General features: G+C 28.7%; 1 protein-coding gene and 1 long non-coding RNA gene across 2 annotated transcripts in view; one reads left to right on the forward strand and one right to left on the reverse strand.

The window, feature by feature from the left end:
- The window catches only part of LOC107442960 (aldehyde dehydrogenase, mitochondrial), a 38,700-nt gene extending 24,865 nt beyond the window's left edge, over positions 1 to 13,835 (reverse strand). Inside the window, exons 1-3 of the mRNA XM_016056671.5 lie at positions 13,356 to 13,835; positions 8,314 to 8,418; positions 3,143 to 3,283 (exon numbers count right to left, since the gene is read on the reverse strand). Coding sequence (XP_015912157.2) covers positions 3,143 to 3,283; positions 8,314 to 8,418; positions 13,356 to 13,469 — 360 coding nt within the window. The 5' untranslated portion in view covers positions 13,470 to 13,835. The remainder of the gene's footprint in view (positions 1 to 3,142; positions 3,284 to 8,313; positions 8,419 to 13,355) is intronic.
- A 19-nt stretch (positions 13,836 to 13,854) lies between these two features.
- Positions 13,855 to 16,877, forward strand: LOC147807435 (uncharacterized). Its single transcript, XR_015434485.1, has 4 exons — positions 13,855 to 14,113; positions 14,900 to 15,074; positions 15,676 to 15,757; positions 16,592 to 16,877. It is a non-coding gene; the product is annotated as an uncharacterized LOC147807435 (long non-coding RNA).
- Positions 16,878 to 17,177: the final 300 nt, after the last annotated feature.

A 17,177-nucleotide genomic window follows, 5' to 3' on the forward strand; every position in this document is an offset into this window, starting at 1 on the left:
TCTTAATATAGACTTGCATAGCTGTAGAAAGTAATTAATAGACATGAATTTCAAAAAAAAAAAAAAAAAAAAAAAAAAAAAAAAAAATGAAAATAATCTTAAGAAAAATTCTACCTTTTGATTAAAACAACATGGAATTAAAATCTACATTATATTTTATTGGTGGAAAACATATATTTCCGAAGCTTGAGGTTATGTTAAAAAGAAATTACCCTAATATGAAAAAAAAAAAAAAAAAAGAAATATAATTTAATATAAAATTAAAAAAAAGGCTAATGAATTCAGATATTTTTTCCTGATATAGTGTCATTCTTCCCTTTCAAAGTCTATTTGAAGCAGTAGAGTTATTAACTGGTAACTTGTATTTTTTTCTCATATGTTAACAGTATCTTTGACATTATCAGATTTTCTATAAAGAAATTTTGTAAAAAAAAAAATTCCAATGAGTGTATAGATTTTTTAAAAATTTTTTTTAGCTGATCTATTTTGATATAGAATTAAATATGAATATTTCAATACAAAAATATTTAGATTAAATATTTATTCATTTTTTGATGAATGACTACATTTATAAACACAATCTGTTACATTTATTTTGTCATATTAAAAATCAAGAGAAAAAATAACACAATTTTAAATTAAAATTATGGTTTGCTAATTAAAACTTTAATTTAATAGTTAAAGAGTCTGCCCAAGCCGAATTTGCTACTGCTTAGGGTACCTTCACAAATTCAACTTTAGGAAAAATGATAGTTTCACAAGAAACGAATAAACCACATTTTTGTGCTGATTTTTTAATTTTCACAAATTATGTCTAAATTTTCACAAAATAAACACCTTTCAGAAAAACCTAGATTCATTACTTTCATTAAATTCTCTATTTCATCCAGTCTTCAAATTTCAATTTTGCATTTGTCTCAAAATGGTTGCTATGCATTCAAAGCTATGTATTATAATGAAAAATTATATTAGTAAGTTAGAGCTTCTAAAATATTGTTATAATATTGTTTTAATATTAATTTAATTTCGATTAAACATTTATAAAGTATTTTTAATCATAAATTAAAGTTCTTATAATGTGCTTGAATAAAAATCAAAAAAATCTGATTTAAATAAAAAAAATCCGATTTAAATCAAAAAAATCCGATTCAAATAAAAAAAAATCCTATTTAAATAAAAATAAAAAAAAAATCTGATTTTTTGATTTTTTTTTTAAAAATCAAAAAAATCACGAACCCTGCTCTATCATAATGACAAGGAAGTCAATAGGTCTATAATTAGAATTTTATAATGAAAAAATCTCAATTTCCCACAATATTTTAGACACTTAAAGAAATTCATAAGCACTCAAACATGTTTTTTATTTGTGCAATCTTTTTTGTGTGATTTATGAAAATTTCAATCAAATTGGAACACAACTGATCAAGTTATCAATGAAAAAAAGTATGTTTGATGGGTCATTTAGTCATATCGGTCATTTTTTATCACATTACATAAGTATTGTGTCAGCCAATTACACTGCATATGCATGGAATTCTATGATTGCATAATTTAATTCTTGAATGCACAAGAACTTCTATGTAAATAAATGAAATGTGCAACAACATATTGCGATGGAATTTTCGCGTAGCAAAGCAAAAATGCATTGATTACAAATAAACATTGAAGGACATATGCATTGTTTTAGTTGGGGTTTTCTTGAAATGGACTGCGTGTCTCGTTAAGTTGGTTTATTGCTAATGAGAAAGTTGGCAATTAGTCTCTTGTTTTGTTTGTCATAACGAGTAGTTTATTTGAAGGGAGCAAAGAGTTGAATTTTTTTATTCAACTCAGATATGCGCAAGCGAGAAATAAATAAAGTGATTTAATAAAAAAAGAATATTAGGTGCATTTTAATTTTTAAATCTAATATTAATTGACATCCTTTAAAGGGTTTTGACATTCCTCAACCATTAAGATGAGATTCATTTCAAAGCATAAATTGAATTTAAATTTATTTTTTCTATTTAGATATAAATTTCTATTTTATTTTTAGACATAATCCCTGAAGATGAATAAAGGCAAAAACAAAGAGAAGAGGAAGCCAATTTCCTTAGAAACTAAGACTACGATTTTAAAATGAGTAGCAGAAGGATCCGCAGCTCTTGGCGACTCCATGTGAGACTTTTTCTTCATGTGGTCCCTATTCACTGCACAAAAAAACTTTTTAATTGCATTATAAAAACTAATTTTTATAGCTACTCGTGAAGTTTTGAGTAATTTTTTAATGAGTTTTTTTTTTTATGCGATCCTCATCCTCTGCACAAAAATTGGTTTGAGTGTAATAACTATTTTTGTGAATCTACATTTTCCTTTATTATTAATGTTTTTTTTTGTAATAAAATTTAATTTATTTATTGACATTTTCTCGAAATAAATTCCATTGAAAAAAGTAGTAGCTCTGTTTTAAATGTGTAATAAGATTATTGATGAGAAAAAGTATTCTTATCAATGCACTTTAATTTCCAGATAGTTTGAAGATTCTTCCGTTCAGTAGTTACGTCATAGAACGGTTCTCCTTTGGGAGAAGGTTAAAATAAAAACATCAGTATGGAATGTAGAAGAACTTTTCTTGAAAAAAATTTAAATATTAGTCATCTTTTTAAAAAAAATCAGTATATGATAGGCACACTAAATTTCACTGTAATACTAAGTTTAGCATAAAAAATCATACTTTTAGAAATAAAATTTTTTCCTGAACTAGAACTTTGGAAGGCTATGTGTATTTGTAAAATAGATTATACACAATGATATCTATATAAATGAATTTGATAGAGAAAGGCAACTATTCAAAACATTTATAGTCCTATAAAGACTTTAGTCTACATTATTGATTTTTTATTTTTATTTAAATAGATTTACTTTTCATTTAAATGTACATAAATTTTGAATTTATAATTCAGCTAAAAATAAGTGATAAAAATACATTACTTCATAATTTTACAGACATAAATCAAACGGAAAAATACTTTTAAAAGAATTATAAACTATAGTAACTGCCTTTCAATTATGTACATACTCCATAAGTGTTTTTTTTTTTTTTAACACATGCGATGCCTATGTACAATAAAGAGAGAAAAATTCTATAAAAAATTAGTCTTACAGCTAAATAAGTGCGATCTCTTTCAATTAGATCCGCTAATTTATTAAGAAGTCTCCCTCGTTCAGATGCGTCTAATTTTCTCCAGGGAGATCCGAATCGAAAGGCATGCTGAGCAGCTTTAACTGCTTTATCCACATCTTCCTACAAGAATAGATAGATTTTATTAGCCTAAATGGAAAAAGTGTATCCTGTGTGCATAAGTGAAAACCGAAATTTATGTTTTCAATAAAAACTTTGATACAATTAAAACATTTTATTTAAAAGAATTTTTTTCAGAAAACTCAGCGTTTTGGGTATTTGGAAATGTTTTTAGCAGTCGTGTGAATTTAGTGGTTTAAGACCAAGAATTTTGTGGTTAAGATCAAGAATCAAAAACCCTTGATAATCAAAAATATTTTGAATTTCTAAACTGTTAAGGGATTATACCCTAGCCTCTAAGGGTTAGACATTTCCCAGACATGTTTCATGGGTTTGAATTTTTTTTTTCTACAATGAAAATAAATGAAAAGTTTTCAGATCATTTTTAGTACATTTTTAAACAGCTAAGTTGTCTTCATTCAATAGATTCTTTTAAATAATGGATGTAGCTTTGTTGCATTTGAGATATCTGAAATTAAATACCATAATTTTCCTTTCTTACAGTAAAATATACACACAATAAAACTACAATCGACAAAGTCGAATTTCGATCTAATAATAAAAACATTTTATTTTTAATAAGTGATATTAATAGCTGTTATTTCCACAATTTTGAAGGAAATGAAATATTATTCAATAGCATGAGAAACTTGAGAATTATTGAAAAACTACAACAATTTGTATAATATGTGCATCATCAATATACAACTGATACTTTATTTAATGCCCTTTGCTATTGAAATGAAAATAGATAAACTGATATTATGTGAACTTAACTACCCATACCTAGACCAGACGTGCCAACCTAGCAAAACTAACATTCAGGAGTTTCCCTAACAAGAATTCAGGAGATTTCAGGAGGGGTAAAAAAAGGTGCATGGTATGCAACATTTGGCACTTCTAAGGAATTTTAAGTAAAAAATTTATTAAATATAAGAATGCAAGAAATTTTACACACTAATAGAGCAATAATTGTTTAAAAATATTAAATGGAAATAAAATAATTAAACACAGATTTAGCAACACAAAACTATATTAGGTAGATACTCTTTAAATAAATACCATTTCCTTAATAAAACATTATTCAAAAACCCGACACTGTAATAAAAATACACAAAAACTTTTAAAAAATAAACAAATTGAATAAGTATTTTATTTTAAAAAACCAATTCAATACTAATGTCTGTACAATAAAGAACCAATTATCCGGGATGCTCGGGACCATCGCTATCCCGGATGTCTTAATTTCCCGGTTTCCTGGATCGACAAAAAAGTGTCGTTAATCGATGTTTTATCAAACCCAAATTACAAGGAAAAAATGTAAACACATTTTAAAGTAAGAGAAAAAAGAAAAGCACTCCTAAATCTAAAAAGGAAAAAAATTGTAGAAAAATAAAATTTAAAAGAATAAAAAAATTTGCAAGTTTAGACAAGAAAAACAAGTTTAAAAAATAATTACGATTCCTAAATCAACTAATAAACAAAACCAATGATTAAATAACACAATATATTTCATGGGGGGGGGGGCGAAAATAAAAGGAAAACCTATTAATCTAAATAAAAACAACACTTGAAAATTATCGAACCGAAACGATAGTTAAAAAACGGCACTAGCATAAATATTAAAACCTAGAACAAGGCAAGATCAACGGACTTTAAAAAAAAAAAAAAAACTAATGAAAAAATTTGGTAATACAAATAATTTTATTGAGTGCAAAATTTATCATGAAAAAGAAAAAAAAAACGTAGTGGAATCAGAAAAACGAAACTGCAATCTGCTTCATAAAATAATTGTATGCTTAAATTAATGAACAATTCCTTTTTTTTTTAATAAAAACGCGATTTTTAATTAAAGCAGGTGTGATTCCACATCAAGAAAAACTTGCGAATGACACCGCACTTCCAAAGAATCAGAATTTATTCAAAAGAAAAACATTTTATTTTTATTAATCGATGTCAAATAGATAAATATATTTTTCTCTTTCATCTTCTGTTCACTGATATGCATGTGCAATGCATTTTCCCCACCCCCTCGTAAATCAAACTAGCAAACGAAATCATCATGCCACTCCTTTGAGTTTAACGACCTAAAAGAGAATAAAGATCTAAAATCTTCAAGGTCGCGGAAGAAATGACGTTTCTCTGGGTAAACGGGGAAAAAAATTCTTCCCTTCCTCACATTTTCCTCTACTCAACTTCAAGGATTAGTCCAGTTTCCGCTTTTTTTTTTCCATATCGTTTTAGTTCAAAATGGCGGGAGAACCGAGCAAATTTTTTTTCCGGATTATCTGGATACCAGATAAATGGTTCTCTACTGTATGCATGAAAAAAAGAGTTGCAGACTTAGCTCTCCGCAATTAAGTCTTGCTAAAGTCATTGGTACATGATTTGTTGAAATTGATCCATACTTCCGTTTCGACTTAAGACATCCTTGAATTTTTTATTTTTTCTTAAATATACGAAGACTAAACGAATAATTGATATCACGTTGCTAGTTTACGAGCTTGTTGCCAACCGTGGAAAAATACGCATTAAAAACTATAAAAACAGCAAGATACAATATCAATTCCAACTATCGAGAGTACGAGTTTCCCCACTCCTGAACGGACGTCACTCGATAACGACATGTGACGTCATTGCATTCAACTCCACACGAAAGAAGAGGAAGATTTCACCCGCCCCCAGTGTAAGGGGGCGGGTGAAATAGGAGTGTTTTTAGAGGTAACGTTGAAGAGGGGGGAAAATAAAGCATGTTCAGCTACACTTCAGGCAGATGGTAGTTTGATAAGAGGGGATGGAATTCAAGCTGAAAGAAAAACTTACCTTCGCACTCGCGGAAAAATTAGGTAATTTTGAGTTTGGCCGTCGATCGCAGTAAAATTCGGGAGTTTTTCAAATCAATTCCGGAGGGCGGGAGAATAACTCAAAATTCGGGAGAATAACTCAAAATTCGGGAGACTCCCGCAAAATGCGGGAGAGTTGGCACGTCTGCTAGACTTATTTCACTAAAGCAATGCTATACTTAATTAAGAATAAGATAACTAATAGAACAATAGATATTTGGTTTATGTTAATGATTCACTTAAGTACCACTTAAAATAGTCAATACAAATATAAAAATATACAAATACAAAATAATAAATTCTATATTATAACAGTCTTTCAACAGTCGACCCAATTTCTTGGGATTGCGACTACTAATGTTCAATTTCGTAGCCTTGTAATTTTGAACCTAATCCAGAAGACAAGGATACTCCTGGATCAAGTATTGGGGAAAATATGCCTCCGTGGTGTGTGATGGAACTAACCCGCATTTGCGCCACATGAAGATAATCGCAATCACTTCTCCCGGTTAGCCTGTTGGGATTCAAACCTAGTTCACCTCATTGGAAGGCGTATGCTCTATCCCCCAAGCCATCAACGCTCAAAATAATAAACTATACTTATAAAAAAAACATCAAAAATAAAATGCAGAATTTTAGCAGTCTTTTTAATAAATAACATACACCTATAAATAACAGATGTCAATTTTAATGCTGTTGGCAGGGGGGGGGGTGCGATTGTTCCTGTTTTCCAGCATACGTCACACTCGTTTGATAGGGCGAGCCCATTTACACATCCATTCATTCATCCACAGATCATAATTTTGACCTGAACCAGAGAACGATCCATCTCCAATTCAGTACCCCAGAGGTATTTTGTTATGGGAACATTGAAGACTTTGTGATTTGACAGATTTAACGTGCACCAGTCACCGTTTGCGACACAGAGAGTCTTCTGCCGGGTAAGTACGCGAGTCCAGCGCCCTGCTAACCAGGCTATCCTGGCAGTACCAATTTTTATAAATAACGTAACTACAAAAACCACATGTTGACTCAAAAACAGATCATCCAAGATAAAAGGCTGGGGTATTCCCTAGAAGCATATCTTATACAATAATAATTGGAAATACTCCTAAACCTATTAAACTGTACCTAGTATTACCACAAGACGTACTTTCTCTGAATAAACATACTCTTTTTTCGATGAATTTGGATTTATAACCTCCGAAATAAGGTCACAGTGGTCCAAAATTTGGATTCCTTAATGTTAATTTTACTTTTTGCGAATTTCCCTAGATCTCAAAAACTTTTTAGGTGAATTGAAAATATCATCTGCACTAATTAATTAGTATATTTAGGGTCACCCCCACGAAACATTAAGATTGAGTCCTAGAACGTGAAGATCCGATCATTAGATCAAAAGTTATTGAGGGTGGTGCGTTAATTATTATTTTTTTTGCTCACTGTACATTTATGATTATTAACGTGAAGTTATTTTACAATGGAAATAATCTGTAACTTTAAGAAATAATAAAATCACTTAAAAGATACATTTGCAATTAATTTAGGTTTATCCTCTTTAAAAATGTTTTAAAAATTAACCTTTATTAAATAATTACTTCTTTTGCACATTTAAAATTAACTTTAAAACAATAAAATTTAGTCAAAATATTATATAATTAACATCCAATCCATTAAAAAATTACAAAAATTAAACATTTGGTACGCTCATAAATACTATCTAGTGTTTAAGCAAAACAATAAAAGTTTATTTTTTAAAAAAATTATTCCATAAAGTATAAAACCTTGATACACTTAATTGAATTGGTTAATTATTATAGTTAAAGAATAATTTTTTTCCTCCAGAAAAATTCACTTTTGAGAGATCAGTTCGTTAGAGCAAATATTTTAATGCATAAAGGTGAACTGAAAAATTTGAATTTGGTCAAAGTTGATTTTTTTTAGTTCATCTTTAGCTTAACAGTGAAAAAGAATTACCATTTATAATATAATTACAATTTATATTTTATAATTTAGTATGTTTTAATGATACGAAACAACAAAATAAATAAAAAATACCTATAAGCTTTTTGTTCACCACTGTTTAATGCTCAGCTTTGTGAAAACTGCGGTAAAAGATACCAAGAAGTCCGTACATAAGGTACAGTAGAAATAACTATTACAAAAAAAATATAATGAAAATTTTATTACATGACTTCCTTCTTCAACATGAGCAATGACTTCTCCAGTAGATGGATTTACTGTAGGAAAAGTCTTTCCACCAACAGACTTCTGCCATTCATTGTTGATGAAATGCTGAAAAACAAGATCAGGTTTAGGAATACAAAACTAACCATTAATTTAAAAAATACAATATTATTGGCTACAGTTGAAGCATATAGTCAATAAAGTAGCTCAACCAATTTCTTTCAAAGATTTTTCTGTCGGTAATCTACTTGAATAATTCTGATAAAAATTAATTTCGAATTTTTACTAAAAAAGAAACATTTTAACAAAAATAGTTTCTTTTTTCACACAAATTTTTTAATCCTCTATTATACCTGAAGTATTCTAATCTTTTTCATTACCAGCAATATTCAGGGCTGGAAGTTCAAAATATAAAAATTAAGAACAATATTGCAGCCAAACTTAAGGATAATTTAAGGATGCTGATTCTCTAATGTGAAACTGAAATGCGTTTTTACAAGGACCATTCCTGTCCTTTTGGAGAGATGAATGAACCCATTAGAATTCAACTTCCATTAGAACATCAGTTCAACATCCATTAGAATTCAACTTCATAGATGCTATTTCAAATTTAACCTATAGTGCAATTCCATGGAAAGCAAAACAAAGAGAATGAATTCCTCCCCCCCCCCTTCAAATTAAATTGACATAGTCATTATCAGTTTCTAGTTAAAATTAGAAAGAAAATTAAACTAGAAGGATTTTTCATATTTCTCTTTTCTTTCTTGAAATGATTTAAAATGAGATTTTATTGTTGGCAATCAAAATGGACCGTAGGTGGCATAAAGTAAAACTCTCTACCTATGGGAACTCTATGGATGCTTTCACCCTTAGCATGTGGAGAGTCACAGGAGAATGGAGTAAGTTAGTTTCTGTCTTGATTTTCAAATAGATTAAAAACTTTTAAGTTAGTAAACTATATGGAACTAAAACCTATATTGAACATTGTTCTAAAAGAAAGCGTTGTGGAACCACAAAGTTTAAGAAATATTTGTGACAATTGAATTCGAAAAAAATTAAAGAAAAGGAAAATACCATGTAGTACATTCCTATACAACTGAGAAGAGGAGGAGAGGAAAAGGGTCAAGACATAGAGCCTGTCTTCTCCGTAGATGGCGTATTCGTGTGTTGCGATTGCAAATTAGTTTAGAACAATGTTAGTAAACATACAAGGTTGTGCTACTCCTGAGTAAATAATGAAACTGGTCAAAAAGACTTTTTTAAAAATTGATAAGTGGGGAAATGTAATGATTCCCGTAGTTAAACTGGAAATGGCTTAAAGATCGAGATGAAATATGCTAAAAAAAAAAAAAAAGATTAAATTCAAGGTAACTGCTACATTTTAGATTTTCAAATTCATGACTAATTCCAATAATTTTTCATGACTTAACCAAGTTACTATTTTCTCCGACAAAAACACAACAATTAATTTGAAAAAGCATTATAATAACATTAATTGAAATGATAGGCATAACCAAAACTGTTATACTCTGCATCTGCATAGATTTTAAATTTAAAAAACAGAGTAAAGAAAGAGTTGAAACAATAAAATAGCTGGAAAATAATACAAAAGCAAATATTTTTTTTTTCTCTGCAAAATTATATTCTAAAGATACTTTTCCTGTTCATCGGAAAGGAAAGAAATACTCCTTATTTTTCTGTTCTCATTTCTGAAAAAAAAATTCACCAATGACTGGCTTGCTTCAGCTAGAATATTAAATTGATAAAATAAAAAAAATTCTGATATTGCAGAAGTTTAAAAGATAATTCGCTCAAGAAATGTTTTTTCTTTTATTTTTTGAAAGAACACCATAATCTTTAAAGAACACAATAAAAACTTTTATATTTTAATCACAGTAAGAGGGGATTTTGTTACAAATTTAGATATTCGGAACACCATGAAATGGGGGGGTAAATTCTATTTTAAAAATTAGATTTTTCGGCGACTAAATCCATGACTTTCTTTTATTTATTTAAAAAAAATAGTTAAAATCATGACATTTCTTGACAAATTTTGTTCAATACCAAAATTCATGACTTTCCAGGTGCGGAGATACCCTGTAAATAGCAAAAATTGAGTTCTCCATCGATTATTAATTCTAGAAATCATTTGTGTTTTAAAAAATTAAATATACCAATATAAACTTATTTACACTCAGAATGTGCTTTGTAACTTTCTCATCAAATCTTCTAAAAGAATGCAACAGGAGTAACCATTTTTTTGTAGTAAAAGTAACTATAATTTTTCACATAATAAATAATGTGTTTGTACTTAAAAACTTTCAAATCCATGACTTAGACAGGATAATACACTACCCAATTTAGTCAAAAAGAAGGTCAAATAATGAGTGCAACTATCTTTCATAAAAACAATATTGCTTTATCTGAGCAATGCTTTGCACTTTTGAAAAAGCAAATTAAAAAAAAAAAAAAAAGAATTGAACTGTTAAATAAACTGAAAAACAAATAACCTAGAAATTAATGAGGACCAACAAATAGAACACGGATTTAAAAAAAAATTATTCATGCTTCGGAAGAACATTTAAAAAGCGAAAATCATTCTATCTGGTAAAATCTGCTATTTTCAAAAGATCAAAAGGGATTATGTTAATTTAATTTTAAGGAAACAAAAGTTTCAACATCATTCCATGCAGTATCAAGTTACTTTAAATATATCAAAAAAATTTTAATTTTCTCAAACACTGATCGCGATGTTAAATTTTTTAGTATAGCTAAAAAAATCTCTGGCAAACTGCGTTTGCAGGTTCTTGTATATTATACATATCTGAAAGGGGCCAATAAAAATAGCTTTAAAATTGTTCAAATACTAAGTAGATAGAAGCACTATGTCCTTTTTTTACCTCAAAGAAGATCTCCAAAAAAAGCGCTTAAATAATTAGAAAAAAAATTTAATAAAACTGTTGTGATAAATAAATGAAAAAAAAAATGCAATTAAAAAAAAAGTTTATAATTTAATAAGCAATTAAATAAGTAAGTAAACAATTTTACTTTGTATGCAAATGATTCAACAAACATGATCAAGGAATAATTCCTTTAAAAAAGCGTCTTTCTAAAACTAACAAATTTTCCTTCCGAAAAAATTTAAAAAAAAAAAAAGAACTTTATAAAGTTTTACAAACTTTTCCATACATGAACAAAAGTTTGAAGACTAGTATTTTGCTAGGAAATCCTCGGTTAACTACTTTCCTTAGAGTTATTCCTTTCCCTTTTTGGAAAACTGATTTTTAAAAAAATCAGAAATATTACGTTTTTTTTTAAAATTTATTATTTTATTTCGCAATTACTACTCATTTAGTTTGAAAAAAAAATTCTATTAATTGCTAAATTTCTGCAAACTAACATTGACACATTGTTACAAATGTCTCTCACAACCTGTTTTATTTCTTCTTTGGTTGAATAATCAACTACTTAAGCTAGTACAAATAATTAAACTGATAATTTACTAAGTGTATCTAATATCGTTCCTCGTATCTAGGGTAAATCTTGGACTTTTAAGAGTAATACTTTTGCTCTTAAATATTTTTCATAACTGTCAAAGCTGATCATGAAAACTGATGATAAAAGAGAAGAGAGAATGAAGATCTAGGTGAACTTCCAAAGTGTTTTTGTAATGCAGATAAGAAGCTCTGAAGAAAAGGATAAGTCAGCTGTGGGGGAACAGTAAAACAAAAGAACCAATTTTTTATATTAAAGCAAAGAAAATGTGAATAAAACACAATTGAAAGCACAGAAATGGACATACTATAGTTTTGAATCTATAAATATCAACCTTCCTCAGCATCTAGACACCAAAGACACAGAGATTAGGTCAGACACAGAGGCCAACTGGTGTCTGACCTAATGGCACACAAGCTGAAAATTTTCCATGAAACTTTGGAAAAAAATAACTTATCTCACTTCGCCAGCTGCAGTCGTTTGGCATCAGAGTCTGAGGAAGTGCTGGATTTTTCTGAATTTTGCCCTGAGTTGCAGACAATTATTGATGAATTCAGCACAAGATTTTCAGATTTTGAGAGCATCAAGAATGATGTGGCTCTGTTCAGTAATCCAGTCACAGCAAGCATTGAAGAACAACCGGCAAACCTATAATTAGAGCTCTGTGATCTCCAGGCTGACCAGTTCTTTCAAACAAGAATTGAAAGGCAGCCCAGAGTTCTTCAAGTTGCTTCCAACTGAACAGTTTCCAAGTCTGCGTGACTTAGGACCGAAAATATCTTCCATGTTTGGGAGCACATATTTATGTGAAAGTGCTTTTTCGACGATGAAGTTTATCAAGAATCGTCACAGGAGCTCTCTCTCCGACAGTTCATTGTTAGACTCTCTTCGGCTGGCAACGACAAACATCGATGTTGACATTCCTGCCCTTGTAAAGAAGGCTGATCAGCCTCAGTTTTCCTGTTAAAATGTAAGCAAATTGTTTTATAATCCTTCTGTCCCATTGTTTTATAATTAATAATTCAATTATTAATTGTTATTGTATAAGAGGTTATTGTTCAGAGGTTATTGCTCTTTGCAGTTGGACAGCCCTGCCATTGATAATGTCTAAGAGTTGTATAAAAGATATGTTCGGTAAAGTTTTATCGAACATAGTATATTTTTCAAGATGAATTAGTAATGAACATATTCGCTAAACATTCTCAAAAACTCTATAAATGATATTAAACAATATTTACTTATACACAGCCATAAAATATTGTAAAGTTTGGAATATCAAAGTTTTTTGACCAGGAATTAACAGGGTGTCATAATTTCACAGATAAAGGAAGTATATTGATATTAGAGACAATTATATTTCTAATTTGTTTCAACACAGAAAAAAAAAGATTAACATGGTAATTATTCCATTCGGAATTTATTGTAGAATATTCTGACTGTTTTTTTTTTTTTTACAACTCATAAAACATTTATACAAAAAGCAACTAATACACACATTAAATATTTTCAAAACTGCTATTATTTTTCTTTAAAACCATAATAAGAATTACTTTAGTAAAATGAATATCAGGAGAAGTTATAGGAGTGACAGCAGGTGCAGAAAAGTATGAATTTGAATATAGCTGAGGAAAAACAGTTCTGCTTCTTGATATAAACTTAAACATATTAACCTACGGCAAAATTTCACCTTTCAATTTAAAATGAAATCCGGTCACTTGTAATACAAGAAAAATTTATTCTTTTAAAAAGCTGACATTCAAATCTTATCAGTGGAAACAGCAGAAAAGTTTGGAATTTTCGTTTGTCTTAGAGAATGATTCAAAGTCATGCTTTCGCTTACCACTAAAATACACACATTTCGATAGAAAAAGCTATTGTAAGAAGGAAATACTTTCAAGTAAGCTTCCTAATTATAATAAATAAAGAATTTCAATAATTTAAAATAGATTTACAAAGGATTTATTACTGATTAATGTTTTATAAATTTTTACTTGATTTCATTGCTTTTTTCTCGGGTGGCAACATTTTTTATATAACGGCAGGGCCATAGATTTTTGTAGATTTTCGCCTAAGATTAATGGGAAGTGAAGGTCTGTTTTATATGTTGGCAACGATTAAAAGGTTACTATTTTAATTCTCGTGGCTACATTATTTGCTGTTTTAGTCGCCAGCCAGTGCTTTGGCTTCATTGTAGAGTAGCAGTTGAGTGCAGCACGTGTTAGATTCACTAGTGATAAACATTGATTTTATTAATTTTAGTACTTAATTCTTCATTTTAGGACTTGGATAATCTATTAAATCTCTTATGGTAAGTTTAACTACTTATATAAGTTTTGAAAATATTCAACTTTTATGTTGTTGTATGTTACATCCCATGTTAAATCTTATATTTATACATATTATAATCGCTCGATTATTGATATAGTTAAGTGTTTTTTTCTTCTTCCTATGCACGTGTAAATGCTGAATAAACAACGTATAGCTAATATAAAGAAACTTACTACGATTATATTTAATTCCGTAAGCATGTGATCAGATTTGTTATGTTATCAGATTTGCATGTTATCAGATTTGTAGGGTTTTATTAATTTCAAAAGTTTCATTTATAGTTTTGGATTTTAAATATTCTATTCTTTACTATTCAATTCATATATTTATTTTAACTCGTGTAACCTTTTTTGTTTTTAATAGTGTAGTCGCTTGATTGTTAACATTATGTATAAACGTGTAAGTGTGCAGTAAATAACGTATGAGTATAATTCTGATACATATTATAGTATATAAATCTCCTGTGTTGTATCTTCGGATATCACAATTTAGACTGTTACAATAAAATGTGTTCAGGTTGCAGGCATGCATTCGCTTACAGAAAACATGTGGTCTAATTTATAACTCAGTATTGTATAATACATGTAATATTGTATGCAGAAAATCAAAAATATGATTTATAATTAACTACATTTAAATAATTTTAATGAATGTAAAAAAATACAAATAAACTGAAAGAATTTAATTGGTTATCACACTCAGTGATCTAGTATTTGTTTAAGCATGTTATAGTATTTCTTCTAATAAATAATTTTTTTTCATTTAGGTGGTTAAGGCTTCAGTAATCCAGGATTAAAAGTTGAATTATTTGAAACCCCATCTTCCTGATGTAATTATGGGTCGCTATGTGCAGCTTCAAAACTTTCCAGGATTTAAAATTAAATGTTTAATGGAGAAAATAAAAGAGTTTAGTAGATTTGGTGTGACTGTTCTACATATTGGTAAGTACTTTGTCTAATTTCACATAAATTGGCTATGCTGTTATAATTCTAGTTAATAGAACTCAGTGGTTATTTAATAAAAGGGTTTTCTATGAATAAAAAGAATTTTGTTTTTTAGTTGTTATATCTTGAATAAATTATGAGAAGGTTCTTGAGAATATATGTATTTTCTGTTACGCTTTTCAAATTGAAATAGGATAGCTAAATTTGTTAAGAAAGAATGTGATTTTCTAACAATCTTTTCAATGTTAATACCTTTTTAGCTCCCGTTTCAATGGGAACCATATTTCTCTCTGTTCATTTAATTCTCAGCTTTTGTATATATACCAAAAACTTCACGAATGTGCATTCAACTGCCAAACACAAATCTGATTTGTAATTATTAATGAATCAAAATAATTTTATTCCTTTTATTATATGTTTTCAGAATATAATATACTTTAATTTGTTAATAAACTCCCTATTGTCTTTAGATATTATTTTTATAATGCTGTGGGGTTTTTTTTTCCTCCTATATTTATAAAGACACGAAACTGCTGTAGTAGAAGCAGTTTTTCATAATCGTTTTAAATATTTTGTAAGTGTTTAACATTAATTTCAGGTTCTGTCGATTGCTCTGTGGATGGTAGAGCCAATATAACAGTTTGAAAGATTAAGAAATTTTGTTGAACAATCCTAGAAGGGTATAGTATAAAGAAAATGTTCATTAATATTTTTGCATTTTAATTCTTGTATTAGAAGATTTATAAATGGTGTTCTTTTGTATAGTGTCATGGCCATTTTAACCAACAATAAGTGCCTAAGGATTTTATAAAATCCGTAACATTCTTTACCTTTTTTAATAAATTTGAACAAGTGTGCCATTCATGATTAGGAATTTTATAAAACCAAGTAATCTAAGGCATAAGATATTTATAGAATGTAAACCTTTCTTCCCTTCAAGTTAAGGATTAAAAAAATTCAAAGATTTAAGTGATTAAAAATATTTAATGGTCATGACACAAAAGGAATATATGCCTCTTGGGGAACCCGCCTTGCTATATGCTGTTAGGTTGTTCCATATTGCTGTTAGGTTGTATTGATTATAGTGTACTCTGTACTTATTACTTGTTCCTGGTTTTCTATATATAATAATAGATTATATAAAATGTTAAACCCTAAGCAATGTTTTAAATTTATTATTTTTTTAGATATTTAATCATTTGAAATTAAAAGAAAATGAGCTAAATTATAGCATGTTTAGGTATTTAAGTATAATAATTTGTTTTTAAATATGTTTTTGGAACAACCTAATAAAAGGGGTCAACGCATCTGTGCAACTGTACCTCTTGAGCAGAGCTGTATTTACTTTGCTTATTTGTAAAGTGTTAAGAGTTTCATTTAAGATTATTGTAAGAATAAAATGAAAATAAAAATTTGAAGTTTCACTTTAAAAAAGCATAGAGAGTTTACAGCCCTGCTCTTAGGTGATGTGGAAAATGGTTGCAATCATGCATGTTTTAAAACTTGAATTTCAGGTCTGTTCTTTTCATTATTCTGAGGAGAGCTAAATTTACAAGCATTTACTTAACCTAGAGGTGGAAGCTGGATCAGCCTGTCATTATTAACCATCTTGTCTGTCCTAGGTGATGAAAATTGGTTCAATCAGCTGTATATTCAAATTTGTTTAATTTTTGAACGAAGAGCTTGTTTGAAACTTCAGTGTTACCTTTTGAAGGGCAACTCAATATTTTTAGAATGTACTTGTATGTCATCTTTAAGCTGTATATAATAAAACTATTGTGTTTGGTTTTTGCTCAACAATTACTATGTTTATATGCACGTTTTTTAACTAATTTTCTGTTCTCACACTGCAGAGTTAATGTACCTTTTAATAATATATCTTGCAAGCAGCACCCGCTTTTTTTTTGCGAGGTGTATAATTTTTACAAAAAGTTTTTTGTTTTTTTAAAGAGAGAATGTTTAGTTAAGATTCTATCTCATCAAATCTTTGTGCTTCATTTTACAGAATTCTAACTGAAAAAAAAAACTATTTATATTACCTAATAAATTATGTATTTAGAATATCAATTAACTTTTCCCCTGTAATATTTTTTCTTGACA

This window comes from Parasteatoda tepidariorum, chromosome 6, assembly GCF_982258835.1.
Source record: "Parasteatoda tepidariorum strain Cologne lab strain chromosome 6, Ptep-v5.0, whole genome shotgun sequence".
NCBI classification, from domain to species: Eukaryota; Metazoa; Arthropoda; class Arachnida; order Araneae; family Theridiidae; genus Parasteatoda; species Parasteatoda tepidariorum.